The sequence below is a fragment of the Somniosus microcephalus genome, unplaced genomic scaffold, assembly GCF_052327205.1.
Source record: "Somniosus microcephalus isolate GS21.2 unplaced genomic scaffold, FLI_Smic_1.0 unresolved_chr1, whole genome shotgun sequence".
NCBI lineage: Eukaryota > Metazoa > Chordata > Chondrichthyes > Squaliformes > Somniosidae > Somniosus > Somniosus microcephalus.
Genome location: NW_028225179.1, coordinates 36791971 through 36817077, shown reverse-complemented (window position 1 = coordinate 36817077; position 25107 = coordinate 36791971). Strand labels below are relative to the sequence as shown.

General features: G+C 50.9%; 1 protein-coding gene across 1 annotated transcript in view; it reads left to right on the top strand.

Annotated features, from left to right (window-relative positions):
• LOC147094624 (inactive serine/threonine-protein kinase TEX14-like) overlaps window positions 1-25107 on the top strand; it is a 66960-nt gene that overhangs the window by 3418 nt on the left and 38435 nt on the right. Inside the window, exons 3-6 of the mRNA XM_085974461.1 lie at window positions 500-665; window positions 2318-2466; window positions 16668-16728; window positions 17942-18072. Of these exons, the coding sequence (XP_085830587.1) occupies window positions 500-665; window positions 2318-2466; window positions 16668-16728; window positions 17942-18072 (507 nt within the window). The remainder of the gene's footprint in view (window positions 1-499; window positions 666-2317; window positions 2467-16667; window positions 16729-17941; window positions 18073-25107) is intronic.

The window sequence follows — 25107 nt, the reverse complement described above, 5'->3', positions numbered from 1 at the left end:
GTGTCTGGTGTCGGGGTGCTGTCTCTTGGTGTCGGGGTGCTGTCTGCTGGTGTCGGGGTGGTGTCTGCTGGTATCGGGTGGTGTCTGCTGGTGTCGGGGTGGTGTCTGCTGGTGTCGGGGTGGTGTCTGGTGTCGGGGTGGTGTCTGCTGGTGTCGGGGTGGTGTCTGGTGTCGGGGTGCTGTCTGCTGGTGTCGGGGTGCTGTCTGCTGGTGTCGGGGTGGTGTCTGCTGGTATCGGGTGGTGTCTGCTGGTGTCGGGGTGGTGTCTGGTGTCGGGGTGGTGTCTGGTGTCGGGGTACTGTCTGCTGGTGTCAGGGTGCTGTCTGCTGGTGTCGGGGTGGTGTCTGCTGGTTTCGGGGTGGTGTCTGGTGTCAGGGTTGTGTCTGCTGTTGTCGGGGTGGTGTCTGCTGGTGTCGGGGTAGTGTCTGCTGGTGTCGGGTTGGTGTCTGCTGGTATTGCCCTTGCTGAGCTGATCTGTGCCTATGTTTCCCCCCCCCAGCCGCTGTTCTACTGGCAGTACTCCCGTACACGCCGCGGCCTTCGCCTGCCTCCCCGGCCTGCTCGCTAAGCTGCTGGACGCGGGGGGTGACCTGAGGCTGCACGATAGGGACGGAAGATCGCCGGAGAACTGGGCCCAGGCGGCTGGTGCGGAGAGGAACCTACAGGTACTGGACGCAGAGCGACACGGGAAGAGAGCGGCACGAAGAGAGAGAGAGACGGGGGGGGGTGGGGGGGCTGGTGGGTGGCGAGAGACACGTGGAGGGAGTGAATGCTTAAGGTGGTGGATGGGGTGCCCATCAAGCGGGCTGCTTTGTCCCGGATGGTGTCGAGCTTCTCGAGTGTTGTTGGAGCTGCACTCATCCAGGCAAGTGGAGAGTATTCCATCACACTCCTGACTTGTGCCTTGCAGATGGTGGAAAGGCTTTGGGGAGTCAGGAGGTGAGCCACTCGCCGCAGAGTACCCAGCCTCTGACCTGCTCTTGTTGCCACAGTATTTATGTGGCTGGTCCAGTTAAGTTTCTGGTCAATGGTGACCACCAGGATGTTGATGGTGGGGGATTCGGCGATGGTAATGCCATTGAAACATAGAAACATAAAAACATAGAAGATAGGAGCAGGAGTAGGCCATTCGGCCCCTCGAGCCTGCTCCGCCATTCAGTGCGATCATGGCTGATCATCCAAACTCAGTACCCTGTCCCTGCTTTCTCCCCATATCACTTGATCCCTTTAGTCTTAAGAAATATATCTAACTCCTTCTTGAATATATTTAATGAATTGGCCTCTACTGCCTTCTGTGGTAGAGAATTCCACAGGTTCACCACTCTCTGGGTGAAGAAATTCCTCATCTCTGTCGGCACGGTGGCATAGTGGTTAGCACTGTTGCCTCACAGCGCCAGGGACCCGGGTTCGAATCCGGCCTCGGGTGACTGTCTGTGTGGAGTTTGCACATTCTCCCCGTGTTTGCGTGGGTTTCCTCCGGGTGCTCCGGTTTCCTCCCACAGTCCAAAGATGTGCGGGTTAGGTTGATTGGCTATGATAAATTGACCCTTAGTGTTAGGGGGATTAAATACGTGGGGTTACGGGGATCGGGTGGGATGTGTGTTGATGTAGGGGTTACGGCGATCGGGTGGGATATGTGTCGGTGCAGGCTCGATGGGCCGAAATGGCCTCTATCTGCACTGTGGGGTTTCTGTGATTCTGTGAAATGGCTTACCCCTTATCTTTAGATTGTGACCCCTGGTTCTGGACTCCCCGACCATCAGGAACATCCTTCCTGTGTCTAGTCTGTTCAGTCCTGTTAGAATTTTATAAGTTTCAATGAGATCCCCTCTCATTCTTCTAAACTCCAGCGAGTATAAGCCCAATCGACCCAATCTCTCCTCATACGTCATTCCTGCCATCCCAGGTATCAGCCTGGTGAATCTTCGCTGCACTCCCTCCATGGCAAGAACATCCTTCCTCAGATAAGGTGACCAAAACTGCAGACAATATTCAAGGTGTGGTCTTACCAAGGCCCTGTACAACTGCAGCAAGACATCCTTGCTCCTGTACTCGAACCCTCTCGCTACGAAGGCCAACATACCATTCGCCTTCTTAGCCGCCTGCTGCACCTGCATGCTTACCTTCAGCGACTGGTGCACAAGGACACCCAGGTCTCGGTGCACTTCCCCTTCTCCCAATCTATTGCCGTTCAGATAATAATCTGTCTTCCTGTTTTTGACACCGAAGTGGATAATGTCAAGGGGCGATGGTTAGACTTCCAATTATTTTAGTAGTGGCCGCGGGATCTTTTAACCCTGATTGCCCTGTTTGATAGATGATGGACTTCCTCGGCCAGTGTCGATTGGAGATGGTTCGTCAGCTGCATCAAAGCGAGTCTACAGTGGGATCGAAGCTTCTGCGGTCCTGCAGCTCGTCCCAGCTGCTTGCTCCCAGTTCCCCGCTGCGACGCCTGTTCCAGCTCAGGTATGTGATCAAGTCTGGGTCTGCGATCGACCTATTCCTCCTGCGTGTAGCTAGGGGGTAAGCGGAGGCATCAGAGACCAGAGCTAGAGTGCAAGGTACGGGTCTGCACAGGTGCCGACTCTCCTCGGGGTACAGGTTCCCCACAGGTGCCGACCCTCTCTGGGGTACGGGACCCCCACGGACACCGACTCTCCCTGGGGTACGGGTCCCCGCGGGCGCCGACTCTCCCTGGAGTACGGGTTCCCACAGGCACCGACTCTCCCCGGGGTACGGGTCCCCGCGGGCACCGACTCTCCCCGGGGTACGGGCCCCCGCGGGCACTGACTCCCCCCGGGGTATGGATCCCCACAGGCACCGACTCTCCCCGGGGTACGGGTCCCCATGGGCACCGACTCTCCCCGGGGTACGGGTCCCCACGGGCACCGACTCTCCCCGGGGTACGGGTCCCCACGGGCGCCTACTCTCCCCGGGGTACAGGTCCCCGCAGGCACCGACTCTCCCCGGGGTACGGGTCCCCACGGGCACCGACTCTCCCCGGGGTACGGGTCCCCACGGGCACTGACTCTCCCCGGGGTACGGGTCCCCACGGGCACCGACTCTCCCCGGGGTACGGGTCCCCACGGGCACCGACTCTCCCCGGGGTACGGGTCCCCACGGGCACCGACTCTCCCCGGGGTACGGGTCCCCACGGGCACCGACTCTCCCCGGGGTACGGGTCCCCACGGGCACCGACTCTCCCCGGGGTACGGGTCCCCACGGGCACCAACATTCCCCAGTTAAGTTCAGGATGGTATTAAATTGAAAGAAAAGGCAAACAGTGTTGCGAAGATTAGTGGTAGGCCTGAGAATTGGGAAATTTTTAGAAACCTGCAAAGGGTGACTAAAAAAATAATAAAGAGGGAGAAGATAGATTATGAGGTCCCAGCGGACTGGAAAACCGCAAATGTAACACCCCTATTTAAGAAGGGAGGGAGACAGAAAGCAGACAACTATAGACTGTTGTGTATGTACCTTTAAGGAAATAACTGGGCTCAGACTGCAGTACCGGCAGTGACCACCCCTGTATAAAAGGCCCAAGCAGGCTTCTGTAGTTTCAGTTTCCAGGTTGTCTCCATTCAGTGAAGACTTGTTATAATCAACTCCTGCAGTCCGTGTCTCAATTATACACGGACATAATACTGGCGATGAGTAAGAAACGAACTTACCTGCAACTCGGCAGCACCTCAGACGACGTTATTGAAGGTCGGAGCCAGAAGAAAGAAAAAAAATAAAATAATCCAAAGAAACTCGAGAAACGGGCGTCGACCGTGGGCAACCGCCCTCCAAATCATCGAATTGAAAAGTGCAGGAGAGACTGTTGAGAGCCAGGCTTGGTTCTCCAGTCTGTGGTTTCCCAGCTAATCGGGCTGGTGGCAGGTAGTGCACTGATCCTTCCTGGGCTGCGGCGGGCTAGAGCTCGATCGGGTGGCTCTGCAACGGGGCCGGGCAGCGAGTCGGGAAGCAAAGAGAGAGAGAGAGAGGGTGGAGCACACAGGGCGCGGCCAGTGCTTCGAAGCCGGGCAGCGTTCGGAACTAAGAAGAGGGAGGGAATTGTCCCAGAGTGTCCGCTCCATTACGGGAACGGTTCTTCAATTAACGGAGCAAATATTGAAGCGCGATAGAAAAATAAAAATACCGCGGAGAGCGGCGTTGGCAGCAGCGATCGGGGAGGCGCGAAGACCATAGGGCGTCGCCATTACAGGATAGTAAAATAAATATAATCGCCAGCAACAGCGTTGGCAGCAGCGGCAGCGGCGGGAAAGCGTGGAAGGCGCCATCTTAACTCGGCGGGGAAGAAGGAAAAGCGAGGGAGGCGCCATCTTAGATTTTCAAGATGCCAAAGACTGGCGATATCACTGCCTTCGATAATGCAATAGAAGACTGGACCTCGTATGTGGAAAGAGTCGAGGTATATTGCGAGGCAAACAAAATAGCCGATGAGAAAAAGGCATCGGTATTGCTAAATTTAATGGGCGCAAGAACGTACGGCCTATTGCGGGACCTGATTACTCCAGCCAAACCGAAGGCGAAGAGTTTTAACGAAATTGTTGCTATCCTACAGGAACACCTAAATCCTACACCGCTGCTGATAGCAGAAAGATTTAAATTCCACAGGAGAAATCAGCATAAAAATGAGAGCAATGCTGATTACCTTACGGAACTACGCAAGCTATCAAAGCATTGCCAGTTCGGAGCAGGACTGGCAGATACCTTACGGGACAAATTTGTCTGTGGACTCCTGAGTGAAGGAACCCAGAAGAGGTTACTCTCAGAGAAAGAGCTGACGCTAGATAAGGCTTTCAGCGTGGCAGTATCGTACGAAGCAGCAGCAAGGGGAGCTGCGGAAATACAACAAAAGCCACAGGAATACGGCACCCACGAAATGACACGGGGATTTGCAAAATGTTATCGCTGCGGCAGAACAAACCATGACCAGAAGGACTGCTGGTCCAAGGACAAAATATGTAGGCAATGCGGAAAGATGGGACACATTGCACGAGTTTGCAGGTCTGGGAAGAAGACCAATGACAGCAAAAAGGCTACTAAGGAACTGTACAGGAAAGTACAAAAGATGACGGACAGTAGTTCCGAAGACCAGATGAGCGATAGTGAATCCGGGAACAAGAGACTAAGCTGTCTCAAACTTCACAACGTAATCGCAAAAGAGGATCACCGAACCATTTGGGTCACCCTCACGATAGCAGGGTCCCAAGTCAAAATAGAATTCGATACAGGATCAGTTCTAACCATCATGAATCGACGAGACTACGAGCGGCTATTCTCACACATACCCTTGAGAGAGACATCCATCGTCTTGACGACGTATATGGGGCAAAAAGTATACCCCAGAGGAAAAATAAGGGTGCCTGTCGAGTACAACGGCAAGAAAATACGGAAATTGTATCTCTACATTCTGCAAGATGGTGGACCACCGTTATTGGGACGTGAATGGATCAGAAAGATAAGTTTAGACTGGCACTCCATTCAGGCACTGACGGTGGCTGGTAAAAAGGATGACGACGTCACTCCTGGATGATTGTCAACAATCTTAGCTGACGCCAAAGAGGTATTTCAACAAGAACTGGGCACTCTTAAAGGCGTAACCGCCTCGATAAAAATAGAGGAGAATGCAATTCCCAAGTTTTTCAAAGCAAGACCGGTACCATATGCAATTCGCCCAGCCGTCGAGGCAGAGCTGGAGAATCTGGAGAATGCAGGCGTGTTATCTAAAGTAGACTGGAGCGAGTGGGCGACACCCATCGTTCCTGTCATGAAAAAAACGTTAAACAATAAGTCTGAGGAGCCAAGGAAGGTTCGCATCTGTGGGGACTTCAAGGTGACGGTGAACCCAGTCCTTCACACAGTACAATATCCTCTTCCAAGGATAGAAGATATCTTCGCCTCACTATCTGGAGGGAAGCGTTTTACAAAAATTGACCTAGCACAAGCATATTTGCAGATGGAGGTTGAAGAATCCTCTAGGAAGTATCTCACGATAAACACTCACAAAGGTCTTTACCAGTATAATCGACTGGTATTCGGAGTAGCATCAGCTCCGGCGATATGGCAAAGAGCGATGGAACAAGTCCTGCAAGGGATTCCGGGGACTCAGTGTTACTTGGACGACATCCTAGTGACAGGTGAAGATGACAGTGAACACCTTGCCAACCTAGAGCAGGTGCTCACTAGACTACGGGAACATGGGCTACGAGCCAATCGCCCCAAGTGCGAGTTTTTTAAGAAACAGATATCGTATTGTGGCCACGTGATTGATGAAGAGGGGTTGCATAAGTCCCCTGACAAAATTGAAGCGGTAGTTAAGGCTCCAGCGCCTGAAAATGTGTCGCAACTGAGGTCATTCCTCGGATTGGTGAATTACTACCATAAGTTTTTGCCGAATTTGTCCACAATTCTGCATCCACTGAACGCCCTACTACGAACGGGGGTAGCATGGAAATGGAGCGATGAATGTAAGCGGGCCTTTCAGAAGAGTAAGGACCTAATCACTTCAAGAGAAGTATTGGCTCACTACAACCCATCACTACCGATAAGACTGGCATGTGATGCGTCTCCCTACGGCGTTGGGGCGGTACTGTCACATAAATTCCTTGATGGTTCAGAGATGCCGATAGCTTTTGCCTCACGCTCGTTAACTTCAGCCGAGCGTAACTACGCCCAGATTGACAGAGAGGCCCTCAGCCTGGTGTGGGGGGTGAAGAAGTTCAATCACTACCAGCACGGTCAGAAATTTACTCTACTAACTGATCATCAACCTCTCGTCTCCATTTTCAACCCTCAGAAGGGCGTACCGATAATGACGGCACAACGGCTACAGAGGTGGTCCCTTTTCCTAGGGGCACACCAATATGACATCGAGTACAAAGGAACTAAACAGCATGGGAATGCTGATGGATTGTCGCGCCTACCGTTGCCGACGGTGGAAGAAGAACTGGCAGTGGATCCAGTGGAGTTATTCCACTCGACTATAGTCGAATGTCTCCCTGTGACGAATGCAAACATAGAAAAGGAAACACGAAATGACCCGACACTGTCCAGGGTCTGTGATTTAACGGTGAAGGGATGGCCAGCACATGGCGAACCACTGCTGCCAGCATTCTCGCCGAGAAGAGAACAGCTGTCAGTGTGCAGAGGAACCTTGATGTGTGGATCCAGAGTAGTAATTCCACCCAAATTGAAGGATAGAGTACTCAATGAGCTTCATGAGGATCATCTGGGAGGGGTAAAAATGAAGAACTTAGCCAGAGCGTTTGTGTGGTGGCCGGGAATCGATAGAGAAATCGAAGAGATGACCAAGAGCTGTACAGGATGCCAGAAGGTCCAAAACGCCCCACCACAAGCCCCTCTACATCCATGGGAGTGGCCCTCATCTCCATGGCAAAGGGTGCACATTGATTTTGCTGGTCCCTTCATGGACTAGATGTTTTTAATTGCGGTGGATGCACATTCAAAGTGGCCAGAGGTAATAAAAATGTCCTCAACCACCACAGAAAAAACTATCACAGTCTTACGAACCATATTCGCCAGGAATGGGCTGCCTGAACAGATTTGCTCTGACAATGGACCACAGTTTGTGTCTGAAGAGTTCCGGAGGTTCTTAAAGAACAAAGGTGTTAAGCATTACACATCCGCCCCATATCATCCAGCCACTAATGGATTGGCCGAGAGGTTTGTTCAAACATTCAAGAAGGCTATCAAGGCAATGTGTAATGAAGATATACCCCTACAACACAAGGTGGATAACTTCTTGTTTGCCTACCGGAATGCGACACATGTGGTTACCAACCAAACTCCAGCCATGATGTTCTTCAATCGAAGACTACGATGCCGCTTGGATTTGGTGAAGTCAAACGTCAGAAGAGATGTGGAGAACAGGCAGTTTCAGAATATGAATGAAAGGCCGACCAGGAGTTTTAAGATAGGTCAACCAGTTTTGGCCCGGGACTACCGCACAGAGAAATGGCAGCCAGGAACGAACTGTACACGACAAGGACCTCTAATGTATACCGTGGACGTTGGGGAGAGCATTGTAAGACGCCATGCTGACCAGATTCTAGAGTCACTGGAAAAAGTCAACTCCACACCATAATCTGATACACCTGACGATGAAACCGAAGTACCAATTGCATCTACCGCAGAATCGGTGATATTGGAAGCAGACGAACCAAACAACGACATTGATCCCGACTCAACCTTGCCAGAAGAACCTGATATCCCAAAGAGGCATTATCCAGACAGAATCAAGAAGCCTCCTCAAAGACTGAACTTATAATTGTGTTACCGCTGAGTTGGAGCCTGAACGGACCAAGTGATATACGAGGTCGACGTATACCCAACCTCAGCTTGCTTGATAGAGTAATAAGACTCAGACGACTGTGGTATAATTGAAATGTGAGAGTACACCTTTATTTGCAGAGCGCTCTGGGAGAAGTGCTATGCACCCTCGTGCAACCGCCAAGCTTCTCGTTTAACACTCTAAATGCACCTTTATACACAAATGAAAGGTTAAGCGGATTAATCACAGAAATGCCTCATGACAGTGTAGCAGTAAAATATTTTAAACAAGATTCAGCAGAAAAACAATGCTCAGCAGAACTAAGACTTCTTCGGACCTTTCACCGTGCGATATGATAAGCAGAAAATAAAACAATAGCAGACTGTCTGTCCTTGCAAGATAACCGAAGTACAAAACAGGATGCAGCTGGCACTACTCATCCCAGGGTAGCTCAAGGTCCAATTTTAGCCTGTAACGAATGTCAAGTATCCCGACGAGCTTTGCAAAGTCCTTTAGTACCGAAATTCCCTCCAACAATTGCTTAACTGCAACCAATGTATCTAGCAATTGTAATTGTAATTAGTTATTATTTAGTTGTTAAATGAATGTTATGTACTGTTTATCTAAAAGGGGAGGAATTGTTGTGTATGTACCTTTAAGGGAATAACTGGGCTCAGACTGCAGTACCGGCAGTGACCACCCCTGTATAAAAGGCCCTAGCAGGCTTCTGTTGTTTCAGTTTCCAGGTTGTCTCCATTCAGTAAAGACTTGTTATAATCAACTCCTGCAGTCCGTGTCTCAATTATACACGGACATAATATAGACCAGTTAGCCTAACATCTGCCATTGGGAAAATGCTGGAGTCCATCAATAAGGAACTGATAGCAGGACATTTAGAAAATCCTAATATAGTCAAGCAGAGTCGGCATGGTTTTATGGAAGGAAAATAATGTTTGACAAATTTGCTGGAGTTCTTTGAGGATGTAACGAGCAGGGTGGATAAAGGTGAACCAGTAGATGTGGTGCATCTGGATTTCCAGAAGGCATTCGATAAGGTGCCACATAAAAGGTTACTACACAAGATAAGAGCTCACGGAACTGGGGGTAATGTATTAGCATGGATAGAGGATTGGCTAACTAACAGAAAACAGAGAGTCGGGATAAATGGGTCATTTTCAGGTTGGCAAACTATAACTAGTGGGGTGCCACAGGGATCAGTGCTGGGACCTCAACTATTTACAATCTACATTAATGACTTGGATGAAGGGACCGAGTGTAATGTAGCCAAGTTTGCTGACGATACAAAGATGGGTGGGAAAGCAAGTTGTGAGGAGAACACAGAGTCTGCAAAGGGATATAGACAGGCTAATTGAGAGGGCAAAAATTTGGCAGATGGAGTATAATGTGGAGAAATGTGAGGTTATCCACTTTGGTAGGAAGAATAGAAAAGCAAATTATTACTTAAATTTAAAAATATATATTTTTTTAAATTCGTTTTATGGGATCTAGGCGTCGCTGGCAAGGCCAGCATTTATTGCCCATCCCTAACTGCCCTTGAGAAGGTGGTGGTGAGCCGCCTTCTTGAACCGCTGCAGTCCGTGTGGTGAAGGGCAGCACGGTGGCATAGTGGTTAGCACTGTTGCCTCACAGCGCCAGGGACCCGGGTTCAAATCCGGCCTCGGGTGACTGTCTGTGTGGAGTTTGCACATTCTCCCCGTGTTTGCGTGGGTTTCCTCCGGGTGCTCCGGTTTCCTCCCACAGTCCAAAGATGTGCGGGTTAGGTTGATTGGCCATGATAAAAAAAAAATTGGCCCTTAGTGTTAGGGGGGATTAAATACGTGGGGTTACGGGGATAGGGCTTGGGTGGGATGGCTGTCAGTGTAGGGACCGGGTGCTAGGGTTTGGATGATCAGCCATGATCTCGTTGAATGGTGGAGCAGGCTCGAAGGGCCGAATGGCCTACTCCTGCTCCTAGTTTCTATGTTTCTATGTTTACTCCCACAGTGCTGTTAGGGAGGGAGTTCCAGGATTTTGACCCAGCGACGATGAAGAAACGGCCGATATATTTCCAAGTCAGGATGGTGTGCGACTTGGAGGTGGAACTTGGAGGTGGTGGTGTTCCCATGCGCCTGCTGCCCTTGTCCTTCTAGGTGGAAGAGGTCGCGGGTTTGGGAGGTGCTGCCGAAGAAGCCTTGGCGAGTTGCTGCAGTGCATCTTGTAGATGGTACACACTGCAGCCACGGTACGCCGGTGGTGGAGGGAGTGAATGTTTAAGGTGGTGGATGGGGTGCCAATCAAGCGGGCTGCTTTGTCCTGGATGGTGTCGAGCTTCTTGAGTGTTGTTGGAGCTGCAACTCATCCAGGCAAGTGGAGAGTATTCCATCACACTCCTGACTTGTGCCTTGTAGATGGTAGAAAGGCTTTGGGGAGTCAGGAGGTGCAACACTCGCCGCAGAATACCCAGCCTCTGACCTGCTCTTGTTGCCACAGTATTTATGTGGCTGGTCCAGTTAAGTTTCTGGTTAATGATGACCCCCAGGATGTTGATAGTGGGGGATTTGGCGATGGTAATGCCATTGAATGTCAAGGGGAGGTGGTTAGTCATTGCCTGGCACATGTGTGGCGCGAATGTTACCTGCCACTTATCAGCCCAAGCCTGAACGTCGTCCAGGTCTTGTTGCATGCGGGCATGGACTGCTTCATTGTCTGAGGAGTTGTGAATGGCAGTGAACACTGTGCAGACATCAGCGAACATCCCCATTTCTGACCTTATGTTGGAGGGAAGGTCATTGATGAAGCAGCTGAAGATGGTTGGGCCTAGGACACTGCCCTGAGGAACTCCTGAGATGATGTCCTGGGGCTGTGATGATTGACCTTCAACCACCACAACCATCTTCCTTTGTGCTAGGTATGACTCCAGCCAGTGGAGTGTTTTCCCCCTGATTCCCATTGACTTCAGTTTTATTAGGGCTCCTTGATGCCAGACTCGGTCAAATGCTGCCTCGATGTCAAGGGCAGTCACTCTCACCTCACCTCTGGAATTCAGCTCCTTTGTCCATGTTTGGACCAAGGCTGTAATGAGGTCTGGAGTCGAGTGGTCTTGGCGGAACCCAAACTGGGCATCAGTGAGCAGGTTATTGCTGAGTAAGTGCCACTTGATAGCACTGTCGATGACACCTTCCATCACTTTGCTGATGATTGAGAGTAGACTGATGGGGCGGTAATTGGCCGGGTTGGATTTGTCCTGCTTTTTGTGGACAGGACATACCTGGGCAGTTTTCCACATTGTCGGATAGATGCCAGTGTTTTAGCTGTACTGGAACAGCTTGGCTAGAGGCACAGCTAGTTCTGGAGCACAAGTCTTCAGCACGATAGCCGGGATGTTGTTGGGGCCCATAGCCTTTGCTGTATCCAGTGCACTCAGCCGTTTCTTGATATCACGTGGAGTGAATCGAATTGGCTGAAGACTGGCTTCTGTGATGGTGGGGACCTCGGGAGGAGGCCGATATGGATCATCCACTCGGCACTTCTGGCTGAAGTTGGTTGCAAACGCTTCAGCCTTGTCTTTTGCACGCACGTGCTGGGCTCCACCATCATTGAGGATGGGGATATTCATGGAGCCTCCTCCTCCCGTTAGTTGTTTAATGGTCCGCCACCATTCACGACTGGATGTGGCAGGGCTGCAGAGCTTTGATCTGATCCGTTGATTGTGGAATCACTTAGCCCTGTCTACAGCATGCTGCTTCTGCTTTTTAGCATGCACGTAGTCCTGTGTTGCAGCTTCCCCAGGTTGGCACCTCATTTTTAGGTACGCCTGGTGCTGCTCCTGGCATGCTCTTCTACACTCGTTGTTGAACCAGGGTTGGTCCCCTGGCTTGGTGGTAATGGTAGAGAGGGATATGTCGGGCCATGAGGTTACAGATTGTGGTGGAATACAATTCTGCTGCTGCTGATGGCCCACAGTGCCTCATGGAGCTGCTAGATCTGTTCTGAATCTATCCCATTTAGCACAGTGGTAGTGCCACACAACACGATGGAGGGTGTTCTCAGTGTGAAGACGAGACTTCGTCTCCACAATGACTGTGTAGTGGTCACTGCTACCAATGCTGTCATGGACAGATGCATCTGCGACAGGTAGATTGGTGAGGACGAGGTCAAGTCGTTTTTTCTCTCATGTTGGTTCACTCACCACCTGTCACAGGCCCAGACTGGCAGTTATGTCCTCAGGACTTGGCCAGCTCGGTCAGTAGTGGTGCTGCCGAGCCACTCTTGGTGATGGACATTGAAGTCCCCCACCCAGAGTACATTCTGTGCCCTTGCTACTCTCAGTGCTTCTTCCAAGTGGTGTTCAAAATGGAGGAGTACTGATTCATCAGCTGAGGGAGGGCGGTAGGTGGTAATCAGCAGGAGGTTTCCTTGCCCATGCTTGACCTGAAGCCATGAGACTTCATGGGGTCCGGAGTCAATGTTGACTCCAACGGAGTCCTGCAGTACAGAGGGATCTGGGGGTCCTCGTACATGAAACAAAAAAAGTTAGCATGCAGAAACAGCAAGTAATTAGGAAGGCAAATGGAATATTGGCCTTTATTGCAAGGGGGATGGAGTATAAAAGTAAGGAAGTCTTGCTACAACTGCACAGGGCCTTGTTGAGACCACAGCTGGAGTACTGTGTACAGTTTTGGTCTCCTCATTTAAGGAAGGATATACTTGCGTTGGAGGCAGTTCAGAGAAGGTTCACTAGGTTGATTCCTGAGTTGAAAGGATTGTCTTATGTGGAAACATAGAAACATAGAAGATAGGAGCAGGAGTAGGCCATTCGGCCCCTCGAGCCTGCTCCGCCATTCAATGAGATCATGGCTGATCGTCCAAATTCAGTACCCTGTCCCTGCCTTCTCCCCATATCCCTTGATCCCTTTAGCCTTAAGAAATATATCTAACTCCTTCTTGAATATATTTAATGAATTGGCCTCAACTGCCTTCTGTGGTAGAGAATTCCACAGGTTCACCACTCTCTGGGTGAAGAAATTCCTCCTCATCTCAGTCCTAAATGGCTTACCCCTTATCCTTAGACTGTGACCCCTGGTTCTGGACTCCCCGACCATCGGGAACAGCCTTCCTGCATCTAGTGTGAGGGTGCCAGTCAGTTCCTTTTTGTAACCTCTAGATGGCACCTTCACTTGTTTGTTCCTTTGTTAATTGTTCCTTAGCTTCCTGTGTTAATTCTTAACAGCCTGTTAGCAGTACATGGGTTGCACCTGGTTTTCTTGGTATATAAGTTCTATGGTTGTTTCACTCTTTGCTCAGTCCTCACTTGGGTGAACCAGGGAGTTAGTCTTGACAATGTCACTTGTCTTGACTAGGTGCTCTGTGTGACTAGCCTTTTCTCTATGGCAGCTTGCCTTCACTAGCTGGCTGCCATAGTTCTCTCGAGCTATGTATTTAAGTCTGTGTTCTAGTTCTCTCGAGTTATGTACCTAAGTTTGTGTTTTAGTTCTCTCGAGCTATGTATCTAAGTCTGTGTTCTTGTCTCTGGATTTAAGATGTTTTTAAGTCTTGTTCTGTTGAGTTGCTTGTCTTGGTAAGGTGCTGTTTGGACTAGCGTGTTGCTATGTGGGAGCCATTGGGATCTTGTCTTGAGCTTTGCATTGATAAGCCGATTACCCTTGGGGTAGCTTGTCTGGAGTTTAGCCTCGGCAAGCCGGTTGCCCCTTGTGGTAGCTTGTCGCAAGCTCAGTATAGACAAGTGGGCTTCCTCATGGAAGCTGTCCTGAGTTCCTATCTTGACTAGCTGTTTTGTAACTTGTCTCTAGTTCTTATGTTTCTGTCTCGAGTTCTCTTGTCTCTAGTTCTTATGTATATTGCTGTGTTAATCTAGTTATGTGTGAATCTAGTAAAGTTCAAACAAAGTACTGTATATTTGTCTCTTGTTTGGTTTCTGCACTTGGGTCCAGAACCTACCTCGCCCGGAGAGCACGGCCTCGTATTTATATGGCCCCGTGGCTCCCCAACCCTGACATCTAGTCTGTCTAGTCCTGTTAGAATTTTATAAGTTTCAATGAGATCCCCTCTCATTCTTCTAAACTCCAGCGAGTATAAGCCCAATCGACCCAATCTCTCCTCATACATCATTCCTGCCATCCCAGGTATCAGCCTGGTGAATCTTCGCTGCACTCCCTCCATGGCAAGAACATCCTTCCTCAGATAAGGCGACCAAAACTGCACACAATACTCAAGATGATTCAAGAAAGGTTGATTAGGTTGGGCTTATACTCATTGGAGTTTAGAAGAACGAGAGGGGATCTTATTGAAACATATAAGATTCTGAGGGGATGTTTCCCCTCGTGGGGGTATCTAGGACTAGGGGCATAGTTTCAGGACAAGGGGTCGCCCATTTAAAACGGAGATGAGGAGGAATTTCTTCTCTCAGAGGGTCGTGAATCTTTGAAATTCTCTACCCCAGAGAGCTGTGGAGGTGGAGTCATTGAATATATTCAAGGCAGATATAGACAGATTTTTGAAAATCAGGGGAGTCAAGGGTTATGGGGGGCGGGCAGGAAAGTGGAGTTGAAGCCAAGATCAGATCAGCGATGATCTTATTGAATGGTGGAGCAGGCTCGTGAGGCCAAATGATCGACTCCTGCTCCTATTTCTTATGTTCTTAACGGGTCCCCACGGGAGCCGACACTTCCCTGTGTATGAGATTTCCCCCTCTCACAAACACAGGGTTCACTGGACAGTGATCAGGAGCAGGAACCCTGGCTGATTTCCTCTCTTTCTAACCCAGGGGTCACTGGGAAGTGATCAGGAGCAGGAACCTTGGCTGATTTCCCCTCTCTCTAACCCAGGGGTCACTGGGAAGTGATCAGGAGCAGGAACCTTGGCTGATTTCCCCTCTCTCTAACCCAGGGGTCACTGGGCAGTGATCAGGAGCAGGAACCCTGGCTGATTTCCTCTCTCTCTATCCCAGGGGTCACTGGACAGTGATCAGGAGCAGGAACCCTGGCTGATTTCCCCTCTCTAACCCAGGGGTCACTGGACAGTGATCAGGAGCTGGAACCCTGGCTGATTTCCCCTCTCTCTAACCCAGGGCTCACTGGGCAGTGATCAGGAGCAGGAACCATGGCTGATTTCCCTCTCTCTCTAACCCAGGGGTCACTGGACAGTGATCAGGAGCAGGAACCCTGTCTGATTTCCCCTCTCTCTAACCCAGGGGTCACTGGACAGTGATCAGGAGCAGGAACCCTGGCTGATTTCCCCTCTCTCTAACCCAGGGGTCACTGGACAGTGATCAGGAGCAGGAACCCTGGCTGATTTCCCCTCTCTAACCCAGGGGTCACTGGACAGTGATCAGGAGCAGGAACCCTGGCTGATTTCCCCTCTCTCTCTAACCCAGGGGTCACTGGACAGTGATCAGGAGCTGGAACCCTGGCTGATTTCCCCTCTCTCTAACCCAGGGGTCACTGGGCAGTGGCAGTGACCCTGAAACATAGAAACATAGAAGATAGGAGCAGGAGTAGGCCATTCGGCCCCTCGAGCCCATTCTGCTATTCAATGCGATCATGGCTGATCATCCAAATTCAGTACCCTGTCCCTGTTTTCTCCCCATATCCCTTGATCCCTTTAGCCTTAAGAAATATATCCAACTCCTTCTTGAATATATTTAATGAATTGGCCTCCACTGCCCTGTGTGGTAGAGAATTCCGCAGGTTCACCACTCTCTGGGTGAAGAAATTCCTCCTCATCTCTGTCCTAAATGGCTTACCCCTTATCCTTAGACTGTGACCCCTGGTTCTGGACTCCCCCGCCATCGGGAACATCCTTCCTGCATCTAGACTGTCTAGTCCTGTTAGAATTTTATAAGTTTCAATGAGATCCCCTCTCATTCTTCTAAACTCCAGCGAGTACAAGCCCAATCGACCCAATCTCTCCTCATACGTCATTCCTGCCATCCCAGGTAACAGCCTGGTGAATCTTCGCTGCACTCCTTCCATGGCAAGAACATCCTTCCTCAGATAAGGCGACCAAAACTGCACACAATACTCAAGGTGTGGTCTCACCAAGGCCCTGTACAACTGCAGCAAGACATCCTTGTTCCTGTACTCAAACCCTCTCGCTACGAAGGCCAACATACCATTTGCCTTCTTAACCGCCTGCTGCACCTGCATGCTTACCTTCAGTGGGGAGGGGTAATTAAATCTATGTTATCAGCGCAGATAGGGTTGGGTAGCCCGAGGGAGCTGGATGGATGCTTTGCCGGGGAAGGATGGGAGGGTTTAGAGAGAGTGGGCTGCAAGCATTGTTCTGATGGAGTCTGACCCTCCTGTAGAATCCAGCAGCTAACTCCCAACTCTTTCTGCCTTTTCAACAGGTTCTCACATTCCGATACCTCCTGGAGCTTGGCAGGGTCCCACTGTCTCGGATTTGGAAAGGTGAGTGGCGTACTGGACCCCACGGGCACCGACTCTCCCCGGGGTACGGGTCCCCACAGGCACCGAGTCTCCCCGGGGTACAGGTCCCCATGGGCGCCGACTCTCTCCAGGGTACGGGTCCCCGCGGGCACTGACTCTCCCCGGGGTACGGGTCCCCATGGGCGCCGACTCTCTCCGGGGTACGGGTCCCCGCGGGCACCGACTCTCCCTGGGGTACGGGTCCCCGCGGGCGCCGACTCTCCCCGGGGTACGGGTCCCCGCGGGCGCAGACTCTCCCCGGGGTATGGGTCCCCACGGGCTCCGACTCTCCCCGGGGTACGGGTCCCCAAGGGCACTGACTCTCCCCGGGGTATGGGTCCCCATGGGCGCCGACTCTCTCCGGGGTACAGGTCCCCACGGGCTCCGACTCTCCCCAGGGTACGGGTCCCCATGGGCACCGACTCTCCCTGGGGTACGGGTCCCCGCGGGCGCCGACTCTCCCCGGGGTAAGGGTCCCCGCAGGCAGCGACTCTCCCCGGGGTACGGGTCCCCACGGGCGCTGACTCTCCCCGGGGTTCGGGTCCCCGCGGGCGCCGACTCTCCCCAGGGTACGGGTGCCCGCGGGCACCGACTCTCCCCGGGGTACGGGTCCCCACGGGCACAGACTCTCCTGGGGTACGGGTCCCCACGGGCACCGACTCTCCCCGGGGTACAGGTCCCCACGGGCACCGACTCTCCCCGGGGTACGGGTCCCCACGGGCACCGACTCTCCCCGGGGTACGGGTCCCCACGGGCACAGACTCTCCCCGGGGTACGGGTGCCCCACAGACACCGACTCTCCCCGGGGTACGGGTCCCCACGGGCACCGACTCTCCCCGGGGTACGGGTCCCCAGGGGCACCGACTCTCCCCGGGGTACGGGTCCCCACGGGCACCGACTCTCCGGGGTACGGGTCCCCACGGGCACCGACTCTCCCCGGGGTACGGGTCCCCGCGGGCACCGACTCTCCCCGGGGTATGGGTCCCCACGGGCACCGACTCTCCCCGGGGTACGGGTCACCACGGGCACCGACTCTCCGGGGTACGGGTCCCCACGGGCACCGACTCTCCCCGGGGTACGGGTCACCACGGTCACCGACTCTCCGGGGTACGGGTCCCCAGGGGCACCGACTCTCCCCGGGGCACGGGTCACCACGGGCTCCGATCTAACACTCTGTGCCCTCTCTCTTTTGCAGCTCTGCCAGTGCAGATCGCGAGGTCTGGGAGTGGCAGGGTCGACGCCCATCGTGGGCGAGAGGGAGCTGGTTCGTCCGGACAGCGAGTGCGACGTTTCCTATGCCAATGGACCTTACACCCTGATGAGGAAGTACGGACCTCGCCCTCCGATCAGAGGGCTATCTGTTTGTAGAGAAGGAAACCAACTTGCCGGAGATGGTCACTGCCTGGCATTAGCGTGGTGCAAATGTTACGGGCCACTCCTCAGCCCGAGCCTGGATGTTGTCCAGGTCTCGCTGCTCCCCAATCTATGGCGGGCAGAGTTCAGCGTGGGCAATTGTGAGGTCATCTACTTTGAGAATGATAAATCAGGGTGTTTCCTAAACAGCCAGTAGCTGGCAACTGTGGAGGAGCAGAGGGAGGGCTGTCCTCTGAGGAGAGATTGTGTAGAATGGGCCTATACTCTCTCGAGTTTAGAAGAACGAGAGGTGATCTCATTGAAACGTACAAGATTCTGAGGGGGATTGACAGGGTCGATGCTGAGAGATTGTTTCCCCCTGGCTGGAGTGTCTCGAACCAGGGGTCACAGTCTCAGGATAAAGGGTCGGCCATTTAGGACTGAGATGAGGAGAAATTTCTTCACTCAGAGGGCGGTGAATCTTTGGAATTCTCTGCCCCAGAGGGCTGTGGAGGCTCAGTCGTTGAGTATATTCAAGGTTGCGATCGCTAGATTTTTGGACTCGAGGGGAATCGAGGGATATGGAGATCGGGCGGGAAAGTGGAGTTGAGGTCGAAGATCAGCCATGAACTTATTGAATGGCGGAGCAGGCTCGAGGGGCCGCATGGCCGACTCCTGCTCCTATTTCTTATGTTCTTAATCAAAAAGGCTAATGATTGTTGGCCTTTATCTGAAGAGGGCTGGAATACCAAGAGGTGGAAGCTATGCTACAGTTTATATAAAGCTCTGGTCAGACCCCCTCCGGAGTAACTGTGTTCAGTTCTGGGCCCCGCACCTCAGGAAGGACATATTGTCCTTGGAGTGGGTGCAATGCAGATTCACCAGAACAATACCCGGGGGCTACAAGCGTTAAATTACGAGGACAGGTTGCACAGACTGGGCTTGTATTCCCTCGAGTTTAGAAGATTAAGGGGTGATCTCATCGAGGTGTTGCAGATGATACTAAGATGGGAGGGAAAGTAGTGAGTGAGGAGGACATAAAAAACCTGCAAGGGGACATAGACAGGCTAAGTAAGTGGGCAGAGATTTGGCAGATGGAATACAATACTGGAAAGTGTGTGGTTATGCACTTTGGCAGGAAAAATCGTAGAGCAAGTTATTATCTTAATGGCAAGAAACTGGAAAGTACTGAAGTACAAAGGGATCTGGGGGTCCTGGTGAACGAAACTCAGAAAGGTAGTATGCAGGTGCAGCAAGTGATAAAGAAGGCCAATGGAATGTTGGCTTTTATTGCTAGGGGGATAGAATATAAAAACAGGGAGGTATTGCTGCAGTTATACAAGGTATTGGTGAGACCGCACCTGGAACACTGCATACAGTTTTGGTCTCCATACTTAAGAAAAGACATACTTGCTCTCGAGTCAGTACAAAGAAGGTTCACTCGGTTAATCCCGGGGATGAGGGGGTGGTCATATGAGGAGAGGTTGAGTAGATTGGGACTCTACTCATTGGAGTTCAGAAGAATGAGAGGCGATCTTATTGAAACATATAAGATTGTGAAGGGGCTTGATCGGGTGGATGCGGTGAGGATGTTCCCAATGATGGGTGAAACTAGAACTAGGGGGCATAGTCTTAGAATAAGGGGCTGCTCTTTCAAAACTGAGATGAGGAGAAACTTCTTCACTCAGAGGGTGGTAGGTCCATGGAATATGCTGCCCCAGAAAGCTGTGGAAGCTACATCATTAAATAAATTTAAAACAGAAATAGATAGTTTCCTAGAAGTAAAGGGAATTAAGGGTTACGGGGAGCGGGCAGGAAATTGGACATGAGTCTAGGTTCGGATCGGTCATGGCCCTGTGGGTGGCGGAGCGGGCCCAGGGGCCGTGTAGCCTGGTTCTGCTCCTACTGTGTTCTAATTCTGTGTTAGATTTCAGGAGATGGTTTTATTCCTGTTCCTGGCTAGGGTGGAGATCACCTTTTACAGAAGGTAAGTACTGTAGAAAATATAGGGACAGAGTGATCTCCTGGATGAGTTTCGATCGCCTAGATGGGTCGGAGAGGAATTTCCCAGATTTTTTCTCCCAAATTGGCCATTGGGTTTTTTAGCTGGTTTTTCGCCTCTCCTGGGAGATCACATGGGTTCGGGTGGGATGGAGAGTGATAGAAGATTTGAGGTTAGGATCAGATCAGCCATGATCTTATTGAATGGTGGAGCAGGCTCGAGGGGCCGATTGGCCTACTCCTGCTCCTATTTCTTATGTTCCTATGTTCTTAAAGGATTCGATGGGGTCAATTGAGAGAGAAACTATTTCCTCTGGTGGGGGAGAGTCCAGAACAAGGGGGGGCAGAACCTTAAAATCAGAGCCAGGCCGTTCAGGGGTGATGTCAGGAAGCACTTCTTCACACAAAGGGTTAGTGGAAATCGGGAACTCTCTCCCCCGAAAGGCTGTGGATGCTGGGGGTCAGTTGGGGCTTTCGTGACCGAGATCGATGGATTTTTGCAAAAGTAAAATACTGCAGATGCTGGAAATCTGAAATAACAACCAAAAAGTGCTGGAAACACTCAGCAGGCCCAGGCAGCATCCGTGGAGAGAGAGAAACAGTCAACGTTTCAGGTCGATGAGCCTTCGTCAGAACTGGAAAAAGTTAGAGATGGAACAGGTTTTTTAAGCAAGTGTAAGGGACAGGGAGAGGGGGGAGGGGAGGGAAGAACAAAAGGGAAGGTCTGTGATAGGCTGGAAGGCAGGAGAGATTCAGAGATAAAAGGGTTGATGGTGCGAGGCAAAAGGAGATGGTAATGGGACAAGTTAAGAAACAAAGGATGGGTCTAGATGAGGTGATTCATAGAATCATAGAATGGTTACAGCACGGAACAAGGCCATTTGGCCCGGCGAGTCCGTGCCGACTCTCAGCTCGTCCCCGCCCTTTCCCCGTAGCCCTGCAATTTTTTTGCCATCAGATACTTATCCAACTCCCTTTTGAAAGCCGTGATTGAATCTGCCTCCACCACCGTCTCAGGCAGCGCATCCCAGATCCTCACCACTCGCTGCGTAAAAAAGTTTTTCCTCATGTCGCCTTTGGTTCTTTTGCCAATCACCTTAAATCTGTGTCCTCTGGTTCTCGTCCCTTCTTCCAATGGGAACAGTTTCTCTCTATCTACTCTGTCCAGACCCCGCATGATTTTGAACACCTCTATCAAATCTCCTCTCAACCTTCTCTGCTCCAAGGAGAACAACCCCAGCTTCTCCAGTCTCTCCACATCACTGAAGTCCCTCATCCCTGGTACCATTCAGGTCAATCTCCCCTTAACCTTCTCTGCTCTAAGGAGATCAACCCCAGCTTCTCCAGTCTCTCCACATCACTGAAGTCCCTCATCCCTGGTACCATTCTGGTCAATCTCCCCTTAACCTTCTCTGCTCTAAGGAGAACAATCCCAGCTTCTCCAGTCTCTCCACATCACTGAAGCCCCTCATCCCTGGGACCATTCTGGTCAATCTCCCCTTAACCTTCTCTGCTCTAAGGAGAACAACCCCAGCTTCTCCAGTCTCTCCACATCACTGAAGTCCCTCATCCCCGGTACCATTCTGGTCAATCTCCCCTTAACCTTCTCTGCTCTAAGGAGAACAACCCCAGCTTCTCCAGTCTCTCCACATCACTGAAGTCCCTCATCCCTGGTACCATTCTGGTCAATCTCCCCTTAACCTTCTCTGCTCTAAGGAGAACAACCCCAGCTTCTCCAGTCTCTCCACATCACTGAAGTCCCTCATCCCTGGTACCATTCTGGTCAATCTCCCCTTAACCTTCTCTGCTCTAAGGAGAACAACCCCAGCTTCTCCAGTCTCTCCACATCACTGAAGTCCCTCATCCCCGGTATCATTCTGGTCAATTTCCCCTTAACCTTCTCTGCTCTAAGGAGAACAATCCCAGCTTCTCCAGTCTCTCCACATCACTGAAGTCCCTCATCCCCGGTACCATTCTGGTCAATCTCCCCTTAACATTCTCTGCTCCAAGGAGAACAACCCCAGCTTCTCCAGTCTCTCCACATCACTGAAGTCCCTCATCCCTGGTACCATTCTGGCCAATCTCCCCTTAACCTTCTCTGCTCTAAGGAGAACAATCCCAGCTTCTCCAGTCTCTCCACATCACTGAAGCCCCTCATCCCTGGGACCATTCTGGCCAATCTCCCCTTAACCTTCTCTGCTCTAAGGAGAACAACCCCAGCTTCTCCAGTCTCTCCACATCACTGAAGTCCCTCATCCCCGGTATCATTCTGGTCAATTTCCCCTTAACCTTCTCTGCTCTAAGGAGAACAATCCCAGCTTCTCCAGTCTCTCCACATCACTGAAGTCCCTCATCCCTGGTACCATTCTGGTCAATCTCCCCGTAACCTTCTCTGCTCTAAGGAGAACAATCCCAGCTTCTCCAGTCTCTCCACATCACTGAAGTCCCTCATCCCTGGTACCATTCTGGTCAATCTCCCCTTAACCTTCTCTGCTCCAAGGAGAACAACCCCAACTTCTCCAGTCTCTCCATGTAACTGAAGCCCCTCATCCCTGGAACCATTCTCGTAAATCTTTTCTGCACCCTCTCTAAGGCCTTCACATCCTTCCTAAAGTGCGGCGCCCAGAATTGGACAGAGTACGCCAGTTGGGGCCGAACCAGTGTTTAATACAGGTTCATCAGAATCTCCACACTTTTGTACTCTATACCTCTGTTTGTGAAGCCTTTTTAACTGCTTTCTCAACCTGCCCTGCCACCTTCAACGACTTGTGCACACACACCCCCAGGTCTCTCTGTTCGTGCACCTCCTTTAGAATTGTATCCTTTAGTTTATATTTCCTCTCCTCTACCAAAATGTATCACTTTGCACTTTTATGTGTTAAATTTAATCTGTCACGTGTCCACCCATTTCACCAGCCTGTCTGTCTCCCTGAAGTCTATCACTCTCCTCCTCACTGTTCACTCTACTTCCAAGTTTTGTGTCATCTGCAGATTGTTAAATTGTGCCCTGTACACCCACATCCAAGTCATTAATATATATCAAGAAAAGCAGTGGTCCTGGAACCGACCCCTGTGGAACACCACTGTGTACCTTCCTCCAGTCCGATACACAACCGTTCACCACCACTCTCTGTTTCCTGTCACTTAGCCAATTTTGTATCCATGCTGCCATTGTCCCTTTTATTCCATGGGCTTCAACTTTGCTGGCAAGCCTATTATGTGGCACTTTGTCGAACGCCTTTTGGAAATCCATGCACACCACGTCAACCGCATTGCCCTCATCAACCCTCTCTGTTACTCATCAAAAAACTCAATCAAGTTGGTTAAACACGATTTGCCTTTAACAAATCTGTGCTGGCTTTCCTTAATTAATCCACACTTATCCAAGTGACTGTTAATTTTGTCCCTGATTACTGTTTCTAAAAGCTTCCCCACTACCGAGTTTAAACTGACTGGCCTGTCGTTGCTGGGTTTATCTTTACACCCTTTTTTGAACAATGATGTAACATTTGCAATTCTCCAGTCCTCTGGCACCACCCCTGTATCGAAGGAGGATTGGAATATTATGGCCAGTACCTCAGCGATTTCCTCAATTCCCTCAGCATCCTAGGATGCATCCCATCCGGTCCTGGTGATTTATCTACTTTAAGTACAGCCAGCCTTTCTAATAACTCTTCCATATCAATTTTTATCCTATCAAGTATCTCCACTACCTCCTCCTTCACCATGTCTATGGCAGCATCTTCATCCTTGGTGAAGACAGATACAAAGTACCCGTTTAGTACCTCAGCCATACCCTCTGTCTCCGTGTGTAGGTCTCCTTTTTGGTCCCTAATCGGCCCCACCCCTCCTCTTACTACCTGTTTACTATTTATATGCCTATAGAAGACTTTTGAATTCCCTTTTATGTTGGCTGCCATTCTATTCTCATATCCTCTCGTTGTCCCTCTTATTTTCTTTTTCACTTTTCCTCTGACCTTTCTATATATAGCCTGATTCTCAGATGTATTTGCAACCCGACATCTGTCATACGCGCCCTTTTTCTGCTTCATCATACTCTCTCTCTCTTTCGACATCCAGGGAGCTCCGACTTTAGTTGCCTTGCCTTTCCCCCTAGTGGGAATGTACCTCGACTGTACCCGAACTATTTCCTCGTTAAAGGCAGCCCATTGTTCCACTACAGTTTTGCCTGCCAATCTTTGATTCCAGTTTACCCGGGCCAGATCCGTTCTCATCCCACTGTAATTGGCCTTCCCCCAGTTAAACATTTTTACTCTAGATTGCTCCCTGTCCTTTTCCATATCTAATCTAAACCTTATGATACTATGATCACTGTTCCCTAAATGTTCCCCTACTGACACTTGCTCCACTTGACCCACCTCATTCCCCAGAACCAGATCCTGCAATGCCTCCTCCCTCGTCGGGCCAGAAACAACCTGATCAAGAAAGTTCTCCTGAACGAACTTCAGAAATTCTTCCCCTTCTCTGCCCTTAACACTATTACGACCCCAGTCTATATTAGGATAGTTGAAGTCCCCCATTATCACTACTCTATAGTTCTTGCACCTCTCTGTAATTTCTCTGCAAGTTTGCTCCTCCATATCTTTCCCACTATTTGGTGGTCTATAGAATACACCTAGTAGTGTAATGGCACCTCTATTAACATAGAAAAATAGGAGCAGGAGTAGGCCATTCAGCCCTTCGAGCCTGCTCCACCATTCAATGTGATCATGGCTGATCCTCTATCTCAATACCATATTCCTGCTCTCTCCCCATACCCCTTGATGCCTTTTGTGTCTAGAAATCTATCTATCTCCTTCTTAAATATTTTCAGTGACTTGGCTTCCACAGCTTTCTGTGGTAGAGAATTCCACAGGTTCACCACCCTCTGAGTGAAGAAATTTCTCCTCATCTCAGTCCTAAATGTCCTACTCCGTATCCTGAGACTGTGACCCCTCGTTCTAGACCCCCCAGCCAGGGGAAACATCCTCCCTGCATCCAGTCTGT